General features: G+C 41.5%; 1 protein-coding gene across 1 annotated transcript; it reads left to right on the top strand.

Annotated features, from left to right (window-relative positions):
* Positions 1-582: 582 nt before the first annotated feature.
* On the top strand, positions 583-21,432 carry SPATA5L1 (spermatogenesis associated 5 like 1). Its single transcript, XM_047766453.1, is given in 11 exon segments — positions 583-1,114; positions 1,117-1,299; positions 1,302-1,462; positions 1,464-1,892; positions 3,192-3,377; positions 9,951-10,109; positions 14,060-14,269; positions 14,552-14,776; positions 16,935-17,069; positions 18,219-18,344; positions 21,109-21,432. Coding segments are annotated over 11 exon segments (2,298 nt in total). The 5' UTR covers positions 583-798; the 3' UTR covers positions 21,277-21,432.
* Positions 21,433-22,014: the final 582 nt, after the last annotated feature.

The raw sequence follows: 22,014 nt of genomic DNA, 5'->3' as shown, positions 1-22,014 counted from the left end.
GCCCCAATACAGGACTTAGTACTGCCGTACATCAGAGAGACGGTAATTACTTATCTCATGAACACAAGTTATAACTAAGTTGTTGTCAAAGAACATTCAATGGAGAAGTCAGGAATATGAAAAAAATGTATTGGTGTGCCACAAATGCATCAGATGGCCTGGTCTTCCTTCTTTCCCGGCTCCAAGATGTTCAAAATGCTACCCTCTCTCTGGCTATGGTGGTGCTTTTCTATACGAAGGGGATGCCTGGATCTTCCGAAAAGGTTGGAACCCAGATTATGGAAGGTGCCAAAGTTGTATGTCTCAGCTACTCCAAGTCGCCTAAGGCATTAGCACCAGAGCACTCTAAAATACTGTGTCCCTAAGGACAGTCGGGGTTTCCTCACAAAATAGCAGTCTCTGGGCTGATATTCCAAAAGCGCAGATAGTGATGCTCCAGTCCGACAGCCAAGGAAAGAGTATGCTCTGCGGTGACTCCTCAAACCTTTAAGCCTAAAATACAGGCTTAATGACCTAGTTAAGTTAGCTTACGCTGCCTTCCTGACATCCGTAAGAAAAGCCTTGCGGGTAAATCTGGATTTTATCAAATGAGACTCCACGGCAAACAAGCCGGGAAAGGCACCTCGTTATCTAACTTTCTGATTGGTCCTTTCGGTCTCCAGTCAGAAGCCCGCAACCGCGACTCCCTGGCGCTTGCGCATCACCTACTTCCGGCCGAGGAGCACGGTGTACCGGCCTTTGTGGCCCGGGGGGAATTCCTACCGCACTTTTCCAGGGCGTCGGGTCTTCTCTTTTGCCATGGCGCCGGACACAGGTCCATTTGCTGAAGGGCCACTCTTAAAACTGCTACCCGTGGACCCTGGGGACCAGGGCACCCAACGCTGTCGCCTGGGCCCAGCTGCCCTCCGCTCCTTGGGCGCGCACCTGGGCTCAGTGGTGAAGATCTCCCTGCCTAATGGCGGCTCTTGCCTCTGCACCGCCTGGCCGCGGCGGGACAGAGCAGACGGCTTTGTGCAACTGGATCTGCAGTGCGCGAGCCCAGGGGCTGCTATGGGAGATCCGGGGGCCCGGGGGAGTCTCAGCCTGAGCTGCCTCCGTTTAGTGCCCTGCCCCCCCTTCGGCGCCTCGCGGTGTGGCCGGCGTTGCGGGAACGGGCAGGCGCGCCGGATTCCCCAAATCCGGCCGCGGTGCTGGAGGCGGCCCAGGAGCTGTTGAGGAACCGTCCAGTCTCTCTGGGCCACGTGGTCGCCGCTCCTCCGGGCACGCCCGGCCCGGTGGCAGCCCTGCACATCGTGAGCGGGCGCCAAACCCCGATCCGGCGGGCCTGGTCACCCCTCGCACCCGCATCGGTCTCAGCGGGGTGCCTCCATCGGAATCGGAGCCGCCGCCCGAGGTACCCCTCGGGGGCCTTGCGGAGGCGGCCGACTCGCTGCGGGAGCTCCTCCGCCTGCCGCTCCTCTACCCCCCGCTCCTTTGCCTCCCTTGGGTTAGCAGTGCCCCGCGGTGTGCTCCTGGCTGGCCCCCCCGGAGTGGGCAAGACCCAGCTCGTGCGGGCGGTGGCCCGGGAGGCGGGCGCGGAGCTGCTGGCAGTGAGCGCTCCCGCGCTGCAGGGCGCCCGGCCGGGGGAGACCGAGGAGAACGTGCGGCGCGTCTTCCAGCGCGCCCAGGAGCTGGCCGGCCGCCGGCCCACCCTTCTCTTCTTGGATGAGGTGGACGCCCTATGTCCTCGGCGGGGCGGCCCACACCAAGCCCCCGAGAGTCGCGTGGTGGCCCAGGTGTTGACGTTGCTAGACGGCATCAGTGGGGACCGCGAGGTGGTGGTTGTTGGATCGACCAACCGGCCGGACGCGCTAGACCCAGCGCTGCGCAGACCTGGAAGATTTGACAGAGAGGTAAAATAGCTTGGCCACTGGGAACATCGCCTCCGTCTATCCCTGGTAGGCTGACCCGAGGCGTTTGCCGCGTAGGTTTGGACGTCGCTGAGGCTGGAGTGGAGCTCTTTGTAATGCAGAGAACCTGTTCTCTGGTCCCTAAGTGATCTTTGAGCCGAGACAACCCCCACCCCCTCCAATCTCTCCAGTCAGAGTGTTCTGAAAAGCAAAGTGGCCATTAGGGATTAGTTGTGCAGTTTCTGAGGATGAATACTGTAATCAGTAATGTTGGTTTTTAAGAGAACTAGGATGGCTACAAGGATGTTAAATTCTTAACCGACTTGTAATTAGAATTTGAAGTAAAAGGATAGCCTCAAGAAACAAATGTGTTGAAATAAGGGAGAAGACAGGGAAGAAGTGTCAGAGCAGACAAATTACCTTTTCTAGATTTATTCATTCCTTGTCTGTACGCCAGCATCCTATCCCACAGTTGCTCCCTGAGTTGCTGGAAAGGTTGACTCTTCAAAGCTGGCCTATTTTACAAATGTCAGCCTTAGCCTGATTCTTGATTTCTGTTAAATAGTTGGAATAGTAGTTATTTAAGTGCTATTTAAACCTAGTGGTAGAATTCTGAAGAGACAGATGATAATCGCACACTTTAGCATAATCTTTTCAGCACTTGAGTGGATTTCTTCCTTGCACTATTTAGAACTTGTCTCTTGAGTAAGCTTTAGGTCCGTACTCCCAAGGATACAGCTCCTAGAACTTGGTGCGCTCTCAAAAATAACACATTAAGTGATACATAATTTGAATTGTGCAACTATTTTTTTTAGGGCTGCATCTGCAGCATATGGAAGTTCCCAGGCTAGGGGTCAAATGGGAGCCACAGCTGGTGGCCTAAGCCACAGCCACAGCTCACGTCAATGCCGAATAACCCACTGAGCAAGGCCAGGGATTGAACCCTCATCCTCATGGATACTAGTCAGACTTATTTCTTCTGAGCCACAAGGGGAACTCCAATTATGCAACTTTTTAGCCAGTGTTACCTCTCTGGAAAATAAAGATTTTCATATATTCAGAATCTAAGGTATGCTTGAGAGTACATAGTAATAGTTCCAAATTTGTTCACTAAATTATTATACATGTTGGTGAGGATTAAAAATACAATAATTTAAACTGTAAACTTTTTTTTTTTGTGAGGCAAGTAAAGTGTTAGGAGAGAAGCTACCTTTAGAGGAATTGAGGGTGGACTGAGAGAGACGGAGAGTCAGAGAAACAGAGGGAGTTAAGCTGTAAACTTTCTTTCTGCTTTGCATATAGGTTGTCATTGGGACTCCCACACTTGGACAAAGAAAGGCGATTCTGCAAGTGATTACCTCAAAGATGCCCATCTCCAGTCAGGTGGATTTGAGCCTCCTTGCAGAAATGACAGTTGGCTACGTTGGTGCAGACCTGACAGCACTCTGTAGGGAGGCTGCCATGCATGCTCTGCTTCATAGTGGGAAGGTAAGGAGTATTGATTTATGACCTTCTACATGAACCTTTTTATTAACGTAGCAAGTTACTTTAGGGATTTTAAAAAGTGGTAAGTACTTTTTCTTGAAACTCTTGATACCTTGGACAGCTATTTCTTACATGTTTTTACATCTGAACTCCATGTCGATAGCATATGACTGAAAATGAGGATAGAGAGCTGAATTCTTGAGGTCTGCCAAGGGCATTTTCCCCCCACCTATAGTAACTCCCTGGTGCTGAAGTCCAGAGCAGCCACAAAAAAACACTGTTGCCCGGAAGAATCATGTATTTCTTTTTAATTTTTGTTTTATTTTGAATCTGTTTCAGACTTGGAGAAAAGTTGCAAAAATAGTACAAAGAATTTCTGTATATCCTTCACCCAGATTCTTTTGTTTGTTTGTTTGTTTTTTTCTTTTTAAGGGCCATACCCTTAGCATATGGAGGTTCCTAGGCTAGGGGTCAAATTGGATCTGCAGCTGTTGGCCTACACCACAACACACAACAATGCCAGATCTGAGCCATGTCTTCGATCTATACCACAGCTTACAGCAATGCTGGATCCTTTACCCACTGAGCAAGGCCAGGGATCGAACCTGCATCCTCATAGGTACTAGTCAGATTCATTTCCGCTGAGGCATGTTGGGAACTCCCCAGATTCTTCAACTGTAACAATTTACCACCTTTGCTTTATCATACTGTCTTCATGTATATGTATGCTATTATATATATACTCAAACTCTCAAATGCAGCCATGATGATCCTTTAGCATTGAAAATTTAAGTGTATGTTTCCTTAAAACAAGGACTTTAACAATTGTGCAATTATCAAGATGGGGAAATTAACACTGAAACAGTACTTTTACCTAATCTATAGAGACCTTATCCAAATCTCACCATTTGTCCCACTAATTTCCTTTGTAGCAAAAATTTTAAGGAAAAAAGAGGAGTTCCCTGGTGGCTCAGTGGGTTAAAGATTTAGCATTATCACTGCTATGGCTCTGGTCACTGCTTTGGCACTCAAGAGTTTGATCCTTGGCCTGGGAACTTCCACATGCTACAGGTGCTGAGACAATAAATAAATAAGTGAATAAAAGGAAAAAAGAAAAAATTATTTTTAATCCAGGCTTACAGATTGTATATCTTCCCCCTGCCTTTTGGCCATGCCTGAGGCATATCCAAGGCATGTTGGAGTTCCCAGGCCAGGGATCAATCCGAGCCCCAGCTGCAGCCTATAAAACAGCTGTGGCAATGCTGGATCCTTAACCTACTGTGCCACTACAGGAATTCCTGTCATGACTTCTTAATGTTTAATCTAGAAACACTCTTCAGTCTTTCTCTTATGACTTAAATTTTTAGAAAGAGGACAGGCCAGTTATTCTGTTGAATACCCCTCAGTTTGGGTTTGACTGATACTTCCTCATGATTTGATTCAGATCTTGTGTTTTGGGCCAGAATAAGACAGAAATAATACTGTGGTCTTCTCATTCATCTCTTAGGTAGCAAACAATGTATCTTTGTCCTATTACTGGTGAAATTAACTTTGATATCTTGGAAAAGATAGTATCTCTGAGATTTCTCCATTGTCAAGATACTGTTTTTCCCTTCATAGCATTTTGTATGGAAAATACCCTTTTCTAACTGAGGAGATTAGGTGCCTGGACTTTGATTTAAATTTATTTTGACATTCAATCTTTAATTCAAGACTGTCTTTCTTAAAATTAGGATATTAGCTTAAATGTAGTAGTTGTCAACACTATAGATTGGAAAATCTGCTTACTCTGTGATAAGTCATCCTGAATCCCTAAACCCCTTCAGAAAAAAATTAATTTCAGCATGCTGAGGATTCTGGGACAAAGTTTTTTTTTTTTTTTGTCTTTTGTCTTTTGTTGTTTTGTTGTTGTGTTGTTGTTGCTATTTCTTGGGCCGCTCCCGCGGCATATGGAGGTTCCCAGGCTAGGGGTTGAATCGGAGCTGTAGCCACCGGCCTACGCCAGAGCCACAGCAACGCGGGATCCGAGCCGCGTCTGCAACCTACACCGCGGCTCACGGCAACGCTGAATCGTTAACCCACTGAGCAAGGGCAGGGACCGAACCCGCAACCTCATTGTTCCTAGTCGGATTCGTTAACCACTGCGCCACGACGGGAACTCCCAAAGTTTTTTTTATCTCTCTTGTAACATTAAAATTGTCCTTTGATTTTATAATTTTTGAAACCCAATTTTGAGTTTGTTTAAACTATAAAAGGATGATTAATTATCCTAAATTTAGAAAACCTTTTTAACCAGTTAATCTATATCCTTCCTCATTTCCTTTTCCTGTATTTTTTACTCTTATGCTGAAGGTGGGAAAGGAATTATGTGAACTTGTAAGTCCTGATCTTTTGGGTTTAGAACCAAAACTGCTTGAAGATTTCACAAGTTCATGTGTGAAGATGTGAGAAGATAGGCCTCTTGAGGGGAAGATGAGAATACCAGGGTGTGGGAAAAGAGGTTTACATTTAGAATTCCCTCTGCTCTGAAGTTCCAGGTTTGACCTTAAGCACCTTGGCTGAGGTGGACCAGCCAGCTGCAGCCACCCTAGGGTGGAGCCCACTGCTACCTCAGGAGGGGCCTGCCCAGGCCCCAGGCATAGTTACCGCAGGTGATGGCTGAGCTCATAAACAACCAGGGGAGGTGGAAGAAAGAAAGGCAAAAAGGAAGAAGGGACAGAGGCATCTGGGAAGGTACTGGCTCCATCTTTTTCTTCTTTCCCTCTCCAGGCGGCTGAGGGCCTGTGGCTCCCTCTCTCTGTGCCAGGGCGCCAAGGACACATTAAAGTTTATTCAGCTTCTTGTGAAGTTGTCCCAGTAAAGGACTAGGACTGCAATTGAACCCATACACACATAGAGGGGGGAGTATTTTGTCTGCCTGATAGGTTTATGAAAATCAAGTGAAAAAATGTGCACCCAAGTGATCTTGAAGTACAAATGAGATTTCTTTCTTTTTTTCATTTTTTAAAGTTTTATTTCAGTATAGTTGATGTACAATGTTGTGATAATTTCTGCTGTCCATAAAAGGAATTTTCTAATATTAGTTGGTATTACCTAAAAATTAACTAGTATTCAGTTAGCCAGTATACTGCTAGCTAGTAAAAACAAAAAAAGTATTCAAAAAATTATTTAATAGTGTTCTTTGTGAAAAATTAAAGATGAAAAATTACAAAGTTAAAATTGCCTGAAATCTCACCTCCCAGAGATTATAATTATTAATAGTTTTAGGAATGCTGTTCAGACTAGCCCTCTATATACATATTCATTTAATCTTACATAAATGAAATAAAATAGTTTGTTATTGGAAATGGGAATTTGGGAAAAACTAAATGTTCAGAATTTGATGTAAGAGGGCAATCTTTAAATAAAATATAATGCAGATATTATGAATAGAAATATAAGGTTTTTTTTTTTTTTTTTTGTCCTTTTAGGGCCACGCTCATGCATGTGGAGGTTCCCAGGCTAGGGGTAGAATTGGAGCAGTAGCTGCCGGCCTACACCACAGCCACGGCAATGCAGGATCCTTAACCCACTAAGCAAGGCCAGGGATCGAACCCACAACTTCATGGTTACTAGTCGGATTTACTTCTGCTGCATCACAATGGGAACTCCTAAGTTTTTAACTATAGTAAAAATCTGTTTCATTAGAATGATCAAGGATATTGCAAGGATTCTCCAAAATATAATCTTAGAGAGAAGATGGCCTTACTATGCATAACATAAACGTAATAGCCAAAAAAAAGTGATTTGCTAATTTGACCATTTTGGAAGGCAAAACAATACTATAAGCATAGGCAAGACATGAGACAGACTGGGAAAAATACTTTTAGCCCATGACAAAAGACTGTTTCCTTGGTATAGAAAGAACTCTCATAAAGCAATAAGAAAAGACCAACAATCCAAGAGAAAATGGGTAATAAGATATGAACTGATAGTTAACAGTAAGAGGATTACAAATAGCTAATAAACATGAAAAATCCTTAACTTTACTTTCTTTAAAAATTAGTCTTTCGAGTTCCCTGGTGGCCTGGTGGTTAGAACCCAGCACTTTCACTGCTGCATTCCAGGTTTAGTCCCTCGTCTGGGAACTGAGATCCCACATCAAGCTGCTGCACTGCAGCCAAAAGGAAAAAAAACAAAATTTTTTTGTCTTTTTCCATTCCTTTTTTTTTTAAATTATTATTTTGAAATAATTAAAACTTGTGAGAGAATTGTTAGAGACCTCTTGTTAAATCCTTTATCCAAAATCACCAGTTTTTAACATTCTGCCAAATTAACTTTATCATTCTCTTTTCTTCTCTCTGTCTCTCTCTGTTTCTCTCTCTGTACAGTTGACCCTTGAACAACACGGGTTTGAACTGTGCCAGTCCACTTGTGCATGGATATTTTTTCAGCAGTAAGAGTATTGCAAGGTCCTGGGTGGTTGAATCTACACAAATGCGGGGAACGTCAGATTTGAAGGGCCAAACTCAATACAAGAATTAACCCCCATGTTGTTCAAAGGTCAAGTATGTATATATACACATTGTTTTTTCCTGAATCATTTGAGAATGGCTTGCATGCATCTTAACCCATTATCCCCTAATATGTTAACATCCATTTTCTAAGAACAAATATGTTCCTGTGCATGACCATAGGATGGCCTTGTATAATCTCATTGTATTTGGGAAATTTAACATTGATCAAAATGTTGTCAGATATACAGTCCCTGTTCTGATTTTGGTAACTGCCTCAATTTTTGTAGCATTCTTTTTCTCCAGTACAGTATCTAGTCCAGGATAATGTATTGCATTTAGCTTTTTTTTTTTTTTGGCTTTTCTAGGGCATATGGAGGTTCCCAGGCTATGGGTCTAATTGGAGCTGTAGCCACCAGCCTATGCCACAGCAACAAGGGATCTGAGCCTCATCTGCGACCTACACCACAGCTCATGGCAACGCTGGATCCTTAACCCACTGAGCAAGACCAGGGATTGAACCCGCAACCTCATGGTTCCTAGTCGGATTCGTTAACCACTGTGCCACAACGGGAACTCCGCATTTAGCTTTTAATTCTTTTAATCTTGAACATTTTCATAGCACTTTTTTGTTGTGTATAAGACATTTGACGTTGACATTTTTAAAGGATGCAAGTCAGTGATTTTATGAAACATCTATCAGTTCAGGTTTGTGTTTCTTCACAGTCGGATGCAAGTTATGCACGCCCATTGGGAATACTATATATGTGGTAGTGTATCCTTCTTAGGATGTCACATGTGTAGGCACAGATGTCCACTTGCCCCTAATTGGTGGTGCCCCTGAAGGGTGATTGATGTGATCAACCAGTCATATTTTATCCAATTTATCTACCATATAACTGCTCTTTTCTCCTTTGCAACTAATAAGAAATCTGTGAGGAGACCGAATGTGACATCCTGTTCCTCCCCAAGCTTTCCCTCCCCTCACATCCATTGATGATTCTTGCACCAAACAGCCTTTACTGTGATGGTTGCAAAATTATTTTTCTCATCCCATTTTCCCTCTACCTTGCTCTTGATGAATAACTTTAATTAACACAAAAGTGACCACCATTTCCTCTGCCAAACTGGCAGAAATTTAAAGTTTGGTAATGCCCAGTGTTGGAGAGGTGTGGGAACAGTTTCATATTACTGGTGCAGCTTTTTTTTTTTTTTTTTTTCTTTTGTCTTTTTAGGGCTGCACCTGCAGCATGTGGAGATTCCCACACTAGGGGTCAAATCGGAGCTGTAGCTGCTGGCCTGTGCCATGGCCACAGCAATAGCAATGTGAGATCCAAGCCGAGTCTGTGACCTTACAGCAAGTCCGGGTCCTTAACCCGCTGAGCAAGGCCAGGGATTGAACCTGCAACCTCATGGTTACTAGTCGGATTCGTTAATGACTGAGCCACAACGGGAACTCCCATTGGTGCAGCTTTGAGGGCAGTTTAGTGGTAGCTGTGATAATTTTAAGTGTGTGTTCCTTCAAGCACAGTAATTCTACTTTGAGGAAGTTATTATATAAAAATGCTTAAGCATATAACAAAAGACTAGAAACAACCTGTGTTCAACAGAAGGATGTCATTAAAGTACTCATACAACAATATATTATGCAATTGAAAAAAGTGAGATGGAACTGTATTAGTTGACATGAAAAGATTCCTAAGATAAATGAAAAAGTACAAATTAATATGGTCCCATTTGTATATCTATTTGATAATTTGGACATAAGAATGTCCTATTCATTAATGGGACAGCTTGGTCCCATTTGTGTATCTATTTGAAAGGATATAGGTATGTCATACAACGCACTGGAAGAATACACAGGAGACTGTTGACATTCTCTGGGGATGAATGTTGGTGGGAGTTGAGAAGAAGGAGTTTAATTTTTTTGTACCATATGTTATAAAATTCTTTATAATGATAATGAAGTAGATGTGTAAGTTTTTAAAAAAGGATTTAAAATAAAGTAATGGTGTTGGTGTACCACAAAAAAGTCCCACCTGATTTTTGTTTTGATGCTGCTTTTCGGGGTGGATTCCTTCAGAACCAGGACAATCCATTGATTGATGAAATAGACTTCCTCGAAGCTTTTAAGAAGATCCAACCCTCATCATTTCGAAGTGTCATTGGACTGATGGACGTCAAGCCTGTTACCTGGGAGCAGATTGGTGGCCTTGAAGATGCAAAACTGAAGTTAAAACAGGTGAGACAGAGAATCAGCTTAAGCCAGTAGAATGTGACAGTCTAAGTGTAATGCATTTGTGGTAAAAACAAGCTGCACTGAAATTTGCTACTATCATGAATTCGACCCTAACGTTTAGATTCAGAGTTGCTTTTCAGTCCTTTTTTCTTTTTGTCTTTTTGCCTTTTCTAGAGCCGCACCCTCAGCATGTGGAGGTTCCCAGGCTAGGGGGCAAATCGAAGCTGTAGCCACTGGCCTATGCCAGAGCCACAGCAATGTGGGATCCGAGCCTCGTATGCAACCTACACCACAGCTCACGGCAACGCCGGATCCTCAACCTCATGGTTCCTAGTCGGATTCGTTAACCACTGAGCCACAATGGGAACTCCCATTTTTCATACTTTTTTTTTTTTTTCCTTTTTAAGGCCACATGAGTGGCATATGGAATTTCCCAGGCTAGGAGTTGCATTGGAGCTGTAGCTGCCAGCTTATGCCACAGCCACAGTGATGCCAGATCCAAGCCCTGTCTGTGACCTGCACTGCAGCTCATGGCAATCCTGGAGCCTTAACCCCCTGAGTGAGGCCAGAGATCAAACCCACATCCCCATAGATACTAGTCAGATTATTAACCTGCTGAGCAGCCATGAGAACTCCCATACTTTCATGTTTCACCCTCTTTTTCGTTTGCTTTTTGCTTTAAAGAATTCGTAATTTAGTACATGGGTCAGTAAACTTTCTGTACAGGGCCAGAGTAAATATTTTAGGCTTTGTAGTCTCTGCTGCTGTAGTTTTTATTGCAACTGCTCAACTCTGCCATCATAGCACAAAAGCAGTTCTAGACAGTATGTAATGAGTATTTATATTCTGATGGAAGTTTATTTATGGACTTTGAAGTCATCTGATTTTCACATCACAAAATACATATTTTTTAGCTTTTTATTTTTTCTATTATAGCTGATTTATATTGTTCTGTCAATTTCTGCTGTACAGCAAAGTGACCCAGTCATATATATATAATGTATATATATATATACACACACACATTATTTTTCTCATATTATCCTCCATCACATTCTATCACAAGTGACTACATATAGTTCCCTGTGCTATACAGCAGGATCTCATTGTTTATCCACTCCAAATGTAATAGTTAGCATCTACTAACCCCAAACTTCCAGTCCATCCCACTCCCTCCTCCTCCCCCTTGGCAACCACAAGTCTATTCTCCAAGTCCATGATTTTGTTTCTTTTCTGTGGATAGGTTCATTTGTGCTGTATATTAGATTCCAGATATAAGTAATAATCATATGGTATTCATCTTTCTCTTTTTGACTTCATAAAATATTATTCTTTTGAATTTTTTTTTTTTTGAGCATTTAAAAATGTAAAAACAATTCTTGGTTCATGGCCTTTACAAAGAGAAAGTCTTCATTCATAGGCCTGAGTTTGCCCTGGGACTGGTAAAAGCACAAAATTATAATAAAGAGTCAGTATGGCCTGGGTGGTAACTTAATACTGATTCTCACAGAGGCTATGGAAGGACAGAGCTCTCCAGATCTTACTTGCATTGCAGTTTTGGAAATTGATTTTGCCACTTCCCTGTGGATGATCCTACCATAAGGAAGTAGGTTTCTCTAATCACACATATCAATTATATAATTTATTCTTGCTTACTAGGAGCTATAATCTATGGAATCCTGTGGCCATGGATAAGCACATTCATAATATGCCCTAATTTTTTACATTTTTTCTCATTTAATCTTCACAAAATATGTGAGAGAGATTAGCTAACCTTCCTGTTAGAAATATTCTTTCTTTAGTTCTGAGATGTTAAGCTTTTCTGCCTTTCTGAGCCCTCCTCTCCCTTACCTTAAATGGTGGTTCCACGAGCCCCTGAGAGTCCTCTTTTTGCATTCTCTGAGTGAGTCTGATTTCGTCAATGTCCTAGGTTCCAGCTATCCCCTGAAAACTGCTAACTCAAAAACAAAAAAATTTTTTTTTTTTTTTTTTTCGTTTTTAGTGCTGCACCTGAGGCATATGGAGGTTCCCAGTTCAGGGGTCCAATCAGAGTTACAGCTACCGGCCTACACCACAGCCACAGCAACTCGGGATCCGAGCCGTGTCTGCATCCTACACCACAACTCATAGCAATGCCGAATGCTTAACCCGCTGAGCAGAGGCCAGGGATTGAACCTGCAACTTCATGATTCCTGGTCAGATACATTTCCACTGTGCCACGACGGGAACTCCTCAAAAATCTTTTTTAATAAAGGGATGGGGTGGGGTGAGGAGGGTTTCCATTGTGGCTTAGCTGGTTAAGAAACCCAGCATAGTGTCTGTGAGGATGCGGGTTTGATCCTTGGCCTCTCTCAGTGGGTTAAGGATCCAACATTGCTGCAAGCTGCAGAGGAGGTCTCAAATGCAGCTTGAATCTGGCATTGCTTTGGCTGTGGTATGGGCTGGCAGCTACAGCTCCAATTCCACTGCTGGCCTGGGCACTTCCATATGCCAAAGATGTGGCTCTTAAAAAAACTGTTTCTATCCAGTGCAAATAGTTCTTTTGATTATCAGAACTACTTAGCTGCTGCCTACTGGATAACTTGCAGGGATCTCAAACTCAGAGTGTCCAGAGTTTAGCTTATCAACTCCACCTCTACACCTGGATTCCCTCCCTCAGTGAACACAGCCAGTCAACACCCATCCCCTGAGTCAGAAGCTAAATGCATGGGCTCATGTCGTACATCCCGTAACTTCCCCTCTGGATTTCCCCTAGATAAAATACACTTGCATTTTATGTTAATCCATTCTGTCCTCACCATCTCCACTGCTTGTGACACATCCAGCCTTATTATTTTTGTAGTCTGAATCATTGCTAGAGACTTCTAAGTGGTCTTCTGCCTTTGGTTTCATTTCCTTCTAGTCCTTACTGCTTCCTCAGTGTTGACTAAAATTGTCAAGCCCATTGTGATCCTACTCCTGCCTCCACTTCAGCTCTGTTGCTCCTTGCCTTCCGTATCCTCCCCTCTCTTCCTGCTTGCTGCTGGGGCATGAATTGGATGGTTTCCTGTGTGTCTGCATGTATTGTTCCTTGTCTGTGGGATGCCTGGTTGTTAGTTACAAGCCTGTCTCCTCAGCTGAAATATGAGTTCCTTAGGTACAGGGGTTTGTCTCTCCTTTTTGTAGAGGCAATATGTCTTAGTTCTGCTGCCTTGTGGGCAGTAAGATAATAAGACCCAGACAAGTTACTCCACTTTTTAAGCCCAAATTTCTGCATCTGTTCCATTATGATGGTAATAAATGGCCGACTTCAGAGGCAGTGAGGACTTAATTTACTATTCAGTTAACATTTAATGAGTGCCTACTTTGTGAAGGTGGCATTCTAGGTGCTGGGGATTTAGAGATGAACTTTACTTCCATTCTAGCAGGAGCAGAATGACAAACAACATGGAAAATAAAAATTTCAGATAGCAAATGAATAAGTGCTCCAAAAGTCAAAGAATTGGTAGTGGCCTTGGGTGCCTAGGAGGAGGCGGGTCCGCTTTAACTGCAGTGGTTAAGGAGACCTCTGCAAGGAAATGGCATCTAAGTGGAGACCTGAGTGATGAGGGCCAGCACACAAAGATCTTAGGTGTTCAGTGTGCCGAGTGGAGAGAGACCTGCAGGTCCAGGCTCTGAGATGGGAAAAACCTGGGATGTTTGGGTGGTAGGTTATGTGAGGCCTTGTAAGCAATGGTAAGTCAGGAGTTTGGATTTGGATTTCATGCTAATTCTGATGAGAAGTCACTGAAAGATTTTAGCAGGAAGTGATGTGACCTGACTTAGGTCATAAGATCCCTGGCTGCTGTTTGTGGAATGGACCTTGTTTCCAGCTCATGGCAGATGCCTGAAGATTGTTGAGTGAAAAAACTTGCTGACTTATTTGATGTTTGATCACTGTAGTCTAACAACTGTCTCTTTTTGTGTCTTCACAGAGCATTGAATGGCCTTTGAAATTCCCTCGGGAATTTGTCAGGATGGGCCTGACACAACCAAAGGGAGTTCTCCTGTATGGCCCGCCTGGGTGTGCTAAAACCACGCTGGTGAGGGCCCTGGCCACCAGCTGTCATTGCTCTTTTGTTTCAGTGAGTGGGGCTGATCTCTTTTCACCTTTCGTTGGAGAATCAGAAAAAATCTTATCTCAGGTTTGTGTGTTTATTTTCCCCCAGGTTGTTAAGTTTGCTTTTGAATTTTTATTGCATGCCTTAAAGATAAATCTTAGTTTTTAAAAATAGCTGGCTTTTTTTTCCTTATTAGAAAAGTTATATCTATTGTGTGTAGAAAATTTAGAAAATTTGGAAAATTGATTTCCTTCATAATCCCTCTATCCACGTTAACATTTTTGTGAATTTCCCTTGTCTTTCTGTTTCCTTGGGCATATATATGATGCATATCCTTTTAATATTTCCATTTTTTTCTAACAAAAGGTATTTCAACAAGCAAGAGCCAATACTCCAGCAGTTGTATTTTTGGATGAAATTGATTCGATCTTGGGCTCTCGATCAATCAGCAAAACAGGATGTAATGTTCAAGAGCGTGTTCTTTCTGTTCTCCTAAATGAATTAGATGGTGTTGGACTGAAGACTATAGAGAGAAGAGGAAGTAAATCAGATCAACATGGTAAATACAAGGAGCTGGAAAAAAATGAAGAGGTATTTATTAGCCAGAATACATCAAAATTTCAGGCCAACATTAAAAGAAAAGCTTTTTAATCTACACTAGCTTTTCCTATGCTGGATTCATCTTATAAAGAATTGTGTTATTATTATTATTATTGTCTTTTGTCTATTTGAGGGCTGCACCTGCATGTGGAGGTTCCCAGGCTAGGGGTCTAATTGGAGCTGTAGCCACTGGCCTATGCCCAGAGCCACAGCAACGCCAGATCTGAACCATGTCTGTGACATACACCACAGCTCATGGCAACACCAGATCCTTAACCCACTGAGCGAGGCCAGGAATCGAACCCGCAACCTCATGGGTTCCTAGTTGGATTAGTTTCCGCTGTGCCATGATGGGAACTCCAAGAATTGTATTATTGCAGTTTGGATTGCAAATCTTGGGATTTTTAGAGAATGAATAAAATTGTGATTTAGCTGGGAAGGTGAGGTAAATTTTATAATGAAATATATGAATGTGAATTTTTTCCTAAGATTAGAAATGTAACTTGACATACTGTTAGTGGAGAAGGGAGTTTCATCTTATCTCTGTATCCTGAAAAACCAGTGTTCATCCCTTTCTAGAATTTTTTATGTGAAATAAAACAGATTTATTATTTCCCATAATCTTAGTAATTAAAGATTTCCAGTTTCCTAAAGGGATGGGATTCCTTTGTTATAAGAAAATGACCTTTTTGGAAATCCTCTTCCTCCTTTCTGACGCTTTTTCATGTAGAGTTTGGTATCCTTAAATAATACCTGACAAGTCTTTTTGTCCCTTTTATTCTTTTCTTATTCTTAACTTGTTTCCCATTTTTAAAATTGTTCATAGAAAGAGAGTCTCATAGCTTCTCAGGAACATAGCTCGCTAGAATTTGAAGGGACTCATGAGGTTTTCTAAGCAAATCTCTTTATAACACAGGAATTCCTTCTATAGCATCTGATAGGTGTTTGCCCAGCCTCTACTGAAATATTTGCAGATGAGGGAAACTCACTGCTTCGAGAGATCATGTTTCTGGAGAACTGCTCTGATAGGTCACTTCAACAGATTTGAATGCTTAGCATGTGCAAAGCCTTGCCCTGGCTGCTTATAGATATTTCTTATCTTTATCCAGGATTTACATACCTACAAACTTAAGTTAATTGTCTTACGTCTGCCTCTGGAAAGAAAATAAAAAGTAAAATAAATCTCCATCTTTAAGAACATGAGAGCCAACACTTTTTATAGCCATACATGTGTTAGGCTTAATGCTTCTGTCTTTTCAAGTTGTCCATTTGAGTTGTAATCATTCACTGGGCTCAGGTGCATTCAAGGCACCAGAGAGATGTTCTCTGTGTGGTGTGAGGCTTTTTATCAGTTCCTACAAGATGCTCCTCAGAGTTGGCCACTCCTTCACCATGTACGTAGAATAGCTCTTTGATTAATAATTTGCTTCAGGGGTACCTTGATACTAAGAAGATGGTCTGAGTAGGCAGTGTAAGCATTCTAGTCCCAAGAAAGAAATCCCCTACTTAAAAACAAATGGGGAGTTCCTGCTGTGGCTCAGTGGAAACGAATCTGACTAGTATCCATGTTGGAGGTTCAATTCCTGGCCTCCCTCAGTGGGTTAAGGATCTGGCGTTGCCATGAGCTGTGGTGTAGATTGCAGACGTGGCTTGGATCTGACATTGTTGTGGCTGTGGTGTAGGCCAGCAGCTACAGCTCCGATTTGACCCCTAGCCTGGGAACTTCCATGTGCCGCAGATGCGGCCCTAAAAGGATAAAAATAACAGTAGAAATTAAAAATAAGTACAGGGAGTTCCCATCGTGGCTCACCGGTTAACAAACCCCCTAGTATCCATGAGGACGTGGGTTTGATCCCTGCCTTTGCTCAGTGGGTTAAGGATCCGGCATTGCCGTGAGCTGTGGTAGAGGTCGCAGACGTGGCTCAGATCCTGCATTGCCGTGGCTGTGGTGTACACTGTCAGCTACAGCTCTGATTCAACGCCTAGCCTGGGAACTTCCATATGCCATGGTGTGGCCCTAAAAAAAAAAAAGAAAAGACAAAAGACCAAAAAAAACAAAAGCAAATGGAACTTCTGTTTGGTAATTTAAAAAATACATTTAATAATTAACAATTTATTGACTTATTTTGTGTTGTATGTTTTCCCTCAGCTAGAATTTCAAGAAGTTTTTAATAGCAACGTCATGATTGTTGCAGCAACAAATAGACCTGATGTGTTAGATGATGCCCTGTTACGGCCTGGAAGATTAGATAAGATTATTTATATTCCACCTCCAGATGAAAAGGTGATCACTGTGCCCATTTACTCTGAGTGAACATTCCTAATAACGTGTCAGTGTCAAGCTCTAAGAAGCTGGCAGAACTGAATCCCCAACTGGATTTAGGTGTGCATGGTGTGTGTCTTATATTGGTTTCTGCATTTTTCCTTTCTTGGTCATAAATCATTATTTCATCTCTTATGTTGGTTACTCTGGCCCTATTTTCAGAGAAACATGAACCTAAAAATGAGGCAGTAATTTCGGTTTTAGGGAAGACTCAAAATACTGAGTTTTTTGAGTCTGCTCGACATTATTTTGCAACTAGAATGGAGGAATCATAAACTGTTAAAGGGGGTTAAAAGGGTTTTGGAGATTATCTGGATCAGCATCCTTATTTTATAGTGGAGAAATCTGAGGTTGCAGAGATAATACGATTTATTCACAGCCAAAGAATCAGTAAATCTTTTGCCCTTAAATCCAGAGCCACTGATAGGGAGTGAGGAATAACACAGAAAATAACTTTTTTCCTTCCTTAGATTTTTATTGAATTTTGGAGGGAATCAAAAAAAATATATGTCTGTTTTGTTTTTAAGTTATGTCTAATAGTTTATGTATTTGCTTTTTTTTCTTTCCTGCCACACCTGTGGCACATGGAGCTCCCAGGCCAAGGATTTGAATCCGGCAATGCCGTATCCTTAACCTGCTGTGCCACAGCAGAAACTCCTGTATTTGTTTTTGAATCATGTCTGATGAGACTACCCAGAAGAGAGATTTATCAAGTCCCTTAAGGATTATATCTGTGGTTAGCCATTTTTAAAATTAATCATAAAAATATTAAAAGTTTATCATGATGTTACATTTTTACTGTTGTCATATGAGCCATTGATGGATTATACTTCCTTACCTCTGGAGAAGATTTCTTTCTTGTTGTTTGATTTTTAAATATATATACTTTCTTTGTAATATGATAGGAAACTCTAACTTGAAATTTTTTTTGCTCCTGGCACATGGAAGTTCCTGAGCCAGGGTTTTACCTCATGCCACAGCAGAGGCCCAAGCCATTGCAGTGACAACACAGGATCTTTGGCCCATTGAGCCACAAGATAACTCCTTGAAATATTTTAATACAGCATAAATGTTATAAGGTTATAAACATTATTTTTTGTTTTGTTCCAGAGCAGACTTTCTATTCTGAGAGTGTGTACAAAAAACATGCCAGTGGGGCCTGATGTTTCCTTAGAAAATCTCGCAGCAGAAACCTGTCTTTTCTCTGGAGCTGATCTTGGAAACCTCTGCAAAGAAGTAAGTTAATTAGTGAAGAAACCTATAGTTCAAAATGTTTGTTCATTTCTTCAGATCTTCATTTACTTGGAAGTATTTACTGAAAGGGAGGCACCATGTGAGGGGAGAGAGGCCACTGCAACCCTTCCCTTCAGAGCTGACACATTGGTGATGGTGGGTATGCAGAGAGGTAATACTGAATTAAAAATATGTAGTGAGGCAGGGAAGTTTAGGGTTCTGTGGGAGCATTTAGACAGGACACCAGTCCAGGCTTGGGGGTGTTAGGGGATGCTTTCTGAGAGAGGGTGTGTGTACATTGAAACTGGGAGATGAATAGGAGTTAGCCAGGGTAAGGGAGAGAAGGGAAGTGTTTGAGGCAGAGGGAATAAAATGTGCAGAAAACTGGAGATAGGAAATGACGTTATTGAAGAGGTGGACAGTGGGTCAGATCACACAGGTCGTTGTAAGTCATTTTAAGGTCTTTGTAAGTCATTTTAGACTTAGAGGGTAACAAAAGCTGCCATTATAGGTTTTTCCCTTTCCATAATTGTATTAAATAACAACATTTAGAAAAAAGCGCAGGAGTTTCCACATGGCTCAGCAGTAATGAACCCGACTAGAATCCATGAGGATGTCGGTTCAATCCCTGACCTGGGTCAATGGTCTGGAATTGCTGTGGCTGTGGCATAGGTCTCTAGCTACAGCTCCAATTCAACCCCTAGCCTGGGAACTTCTGTAGGCCCTGGGTTCAGCCCTTAAAAAAAAAAAAGAAAAAGAAAAAAGCACAGATCAGGATGGTATACAGTTCACTTAATTAACATGAAGCGAACACACTTGTGTAAGCATCACTTGGGTCAAGAAAAAAACGTTGTCAACACTCCAGAAACTTCCCTTGGGCCTTCCCAGCTGTCCCCAAAGGGAACCACTCTCCTGACTTCAGCACTGGGGATTTGTTTTGACTGGTTTTGCACTTTATATATAATTGGAACCATACATATGGTATGCTTTTCTGTCAGCTTCTTTAACTTAAGATCATGTCTGTGAAGTTCATCCATGGTTTTGTATGTAGTGGTAGTTTGTTTCTATTGCTTATTATATTCTAGTATATGAATATGCTGCACTTATATATGCATTTTTATCTTTGAACATTTGTGTTACTATTTTTTTGCTATAATTCATAATAGTTGCTATGAACAGTCTTGTACATGTCTGTTGATATATATGTGTGTGTCCATTTCATATACAAAGAGAATTGCTGGGTCATTGACTATGTTGATCTGTTCCTTTATGATCAGTGCTGTGTTCTATTTAGAAACTCCTACTCTGAGGTCAGGAAGATAGTTTCTCATCTTGAAAATATAGGCATTCATCATGTATATATTATTCTGCAGTTTGCTCCCCACACCCCACTTAAGGCTAAAATTTAATGTAGAAGAGAAGTTGGTCTACTAAGAGGACTTTTAATTACTTTTACTTTTTTTTTTTGGCAGGGAAATTTTATTTTTTTTTCCCTCTTTGCTGACAGTTTTATTTATTTTTTATTTATTTTTTATTACTCAATGAATTTATTACATTTATAGTTGTACAATGATCATCACAATCCAGTTTTACAGGATTTCCATCCCGCAACCCAGAGCATTCCCCCACCCCCAAAACTGTTTCCTTTGGAAACCATTAGTTTTTCAAAGTCTGTGAGTCAGTATCTGTTCTGCAAAGAAGTTCATTCTGTCCTTTTTTTTTTTTTTTTGTTGTTGTTGTTGTTGTTGTTGTTGTTGCTATTTCTCGGGCCGCTCCCTCGGCATATGAAGGTTCCCAGGCTAGAGGTCGAATCGGAGCTGCAGCCACCGGCCTATGCCAGAGCCACAGCCACGCGGGATCCTAGCCGCATCCGCAACCTACACCACAGCTCACGGCAACGCTGGATCGTTAACCCACTGAGCAAGGGCAGGGACCAAACCCGCAACCTCATGGTTCCTAGTCCGATTCGTTAACCACTGCGCCACGACGGGAACTCCCATTCTGTCCTTTTTTCAGATTCCACATGTCAGTGGAAGCATTTGATGTTGGTGTATCATTGTATGGCTGACTTCACTTAGCATGATAGTTTCTAGGTTCATCCATGTTTCTAAAACTGCCGGTATTTCATTCCTTTTAATGGCTGAGTAATACTCCATTGTGTGTATGTACCACATCTTCTTGATCCATTCCTCTGTTGATGGACATTTAGGTTGTTTCCATGTTTTGGCTATTGTAAATAGTGCTTCAATGAGCATTGGAGTACATTTGTCTTTGTGAGTCGTGGTTTTCTCTGGGTAGATGCCCAGGAGTGGGATTGCTGGATCAAATGGTAGTTATATGTTTAGTTTTCTGAGGAATCTCCATACTGCTTTCCACAGTGGTTGCACCAATTTACAATCCCACCCTAGTGTACTAGGGTTCCTTTTTCTCCACACCCTTTCCAGCACTTACTGTTTGTAGACTTTTGGATGATGGCCATTCTGGCTGGTGTAAGGTGGTACCTCATAGTGGTTTTAATTTGATTTTAATAGTTATTTCCTTAATACAATTTTTTTTTTCTACTGTACAGCATGGTGACCCAGTTACACATACATGTACACATTCTGTTTTTGCACATCACTTTTACTTTTTTAGCTTAATGTTTTTAGTGTCATGAATATTGAAATTCTATGAAGTGAGATTGAGATCTTTGTGTTGAGATTTTAAAGTATTACCATACATTGTTAAATAGCAATGAAGCGTATTTATTATTTTCTGTCTCTTATAGGCCGCCTTGCTAGCTCTGCAAGAAAATGGACTAGAAGCAACCACAGTGAAACAAGAACACTTTCTAAAATCACTGAAGACTGTAAAACCGTCCTTAAGTCACAAGGATTTGGCTTTATATAAAAACTTATTTCAGAAACAAGGATTTTCTTATATAGAAGATACTTAAAAATTATTTATATACCTGCTCAAGGATTAACTGAAATGTGAGCTTGCACTATAGTTTGCAGCTTCACAATGTGTTTGTTATTTCCTATAAACAAAAAAATTTGTGCCTGATAAGCTAGAATTTCATACTCAAAAATTGAACGAATAGTACAAAGAACTCTTTGTTTAAATTTTGTTGAAGTATAGTTGACTTATAATGTTTTATTAGTTTTAGGTGTATAGCAAAGTGACTGAGTTTTATGTGTATATATATAACTGATTTATATATAGTTTTATATATATATATCTCCATTCTTTTTTCCCCATGATGAGTTATTTCAGGATATTGAGCAGATTGTGTAAAGACCTATATAATAGGTTCTTGCCAGTTGTCTATTCTATACGTAGTAGTGTATATATGCCAATGCCCCCCTCCTATTTGTCTCTCCCCAAAGAACTCTTATATACTCTTAGCCCAGGTTCATAAATTTTTAACATTTTGCCGCATGTGTTTTCTCCACTCCAGCCCCACAGCATTTTTCTGAATTATTTAAGAATAGATTTTACACATCATGCCCTTTATCCCTTTAATACTTGAGTATACATGTCTTATAAATGAGGTTATTTTCTTATATGACCACAGTGCAGTTGTCAAATTCAGGAAGTTTAACATTGATACAACATTTCATTATTTTTTTATTAAAGTATAGTTTATTTACAATGTACCAATTTTGGCTGTACAGCAAGGTGACTCAGACAT

Source organism: Phacochoerus africanus, chromosome 2 (genome assembly GCF_016906955.1).
Source record: "Phacochoerus africanus isolate WHEZ1 chromosome 2, ROS_Pafr_v1, whole genome shotgun sequence".
NCBI lineage: Eukaryota > Metazoa > Chordata > Mammalia > Artiodactyla > Suidae > Phacochoerus > Phacochoerus africanus.
The sequence above is the reverse complement of the archived record's forward strand: the minus strand, read 5'-3'. Positions and strand labels throughout refer to the sequence as shown.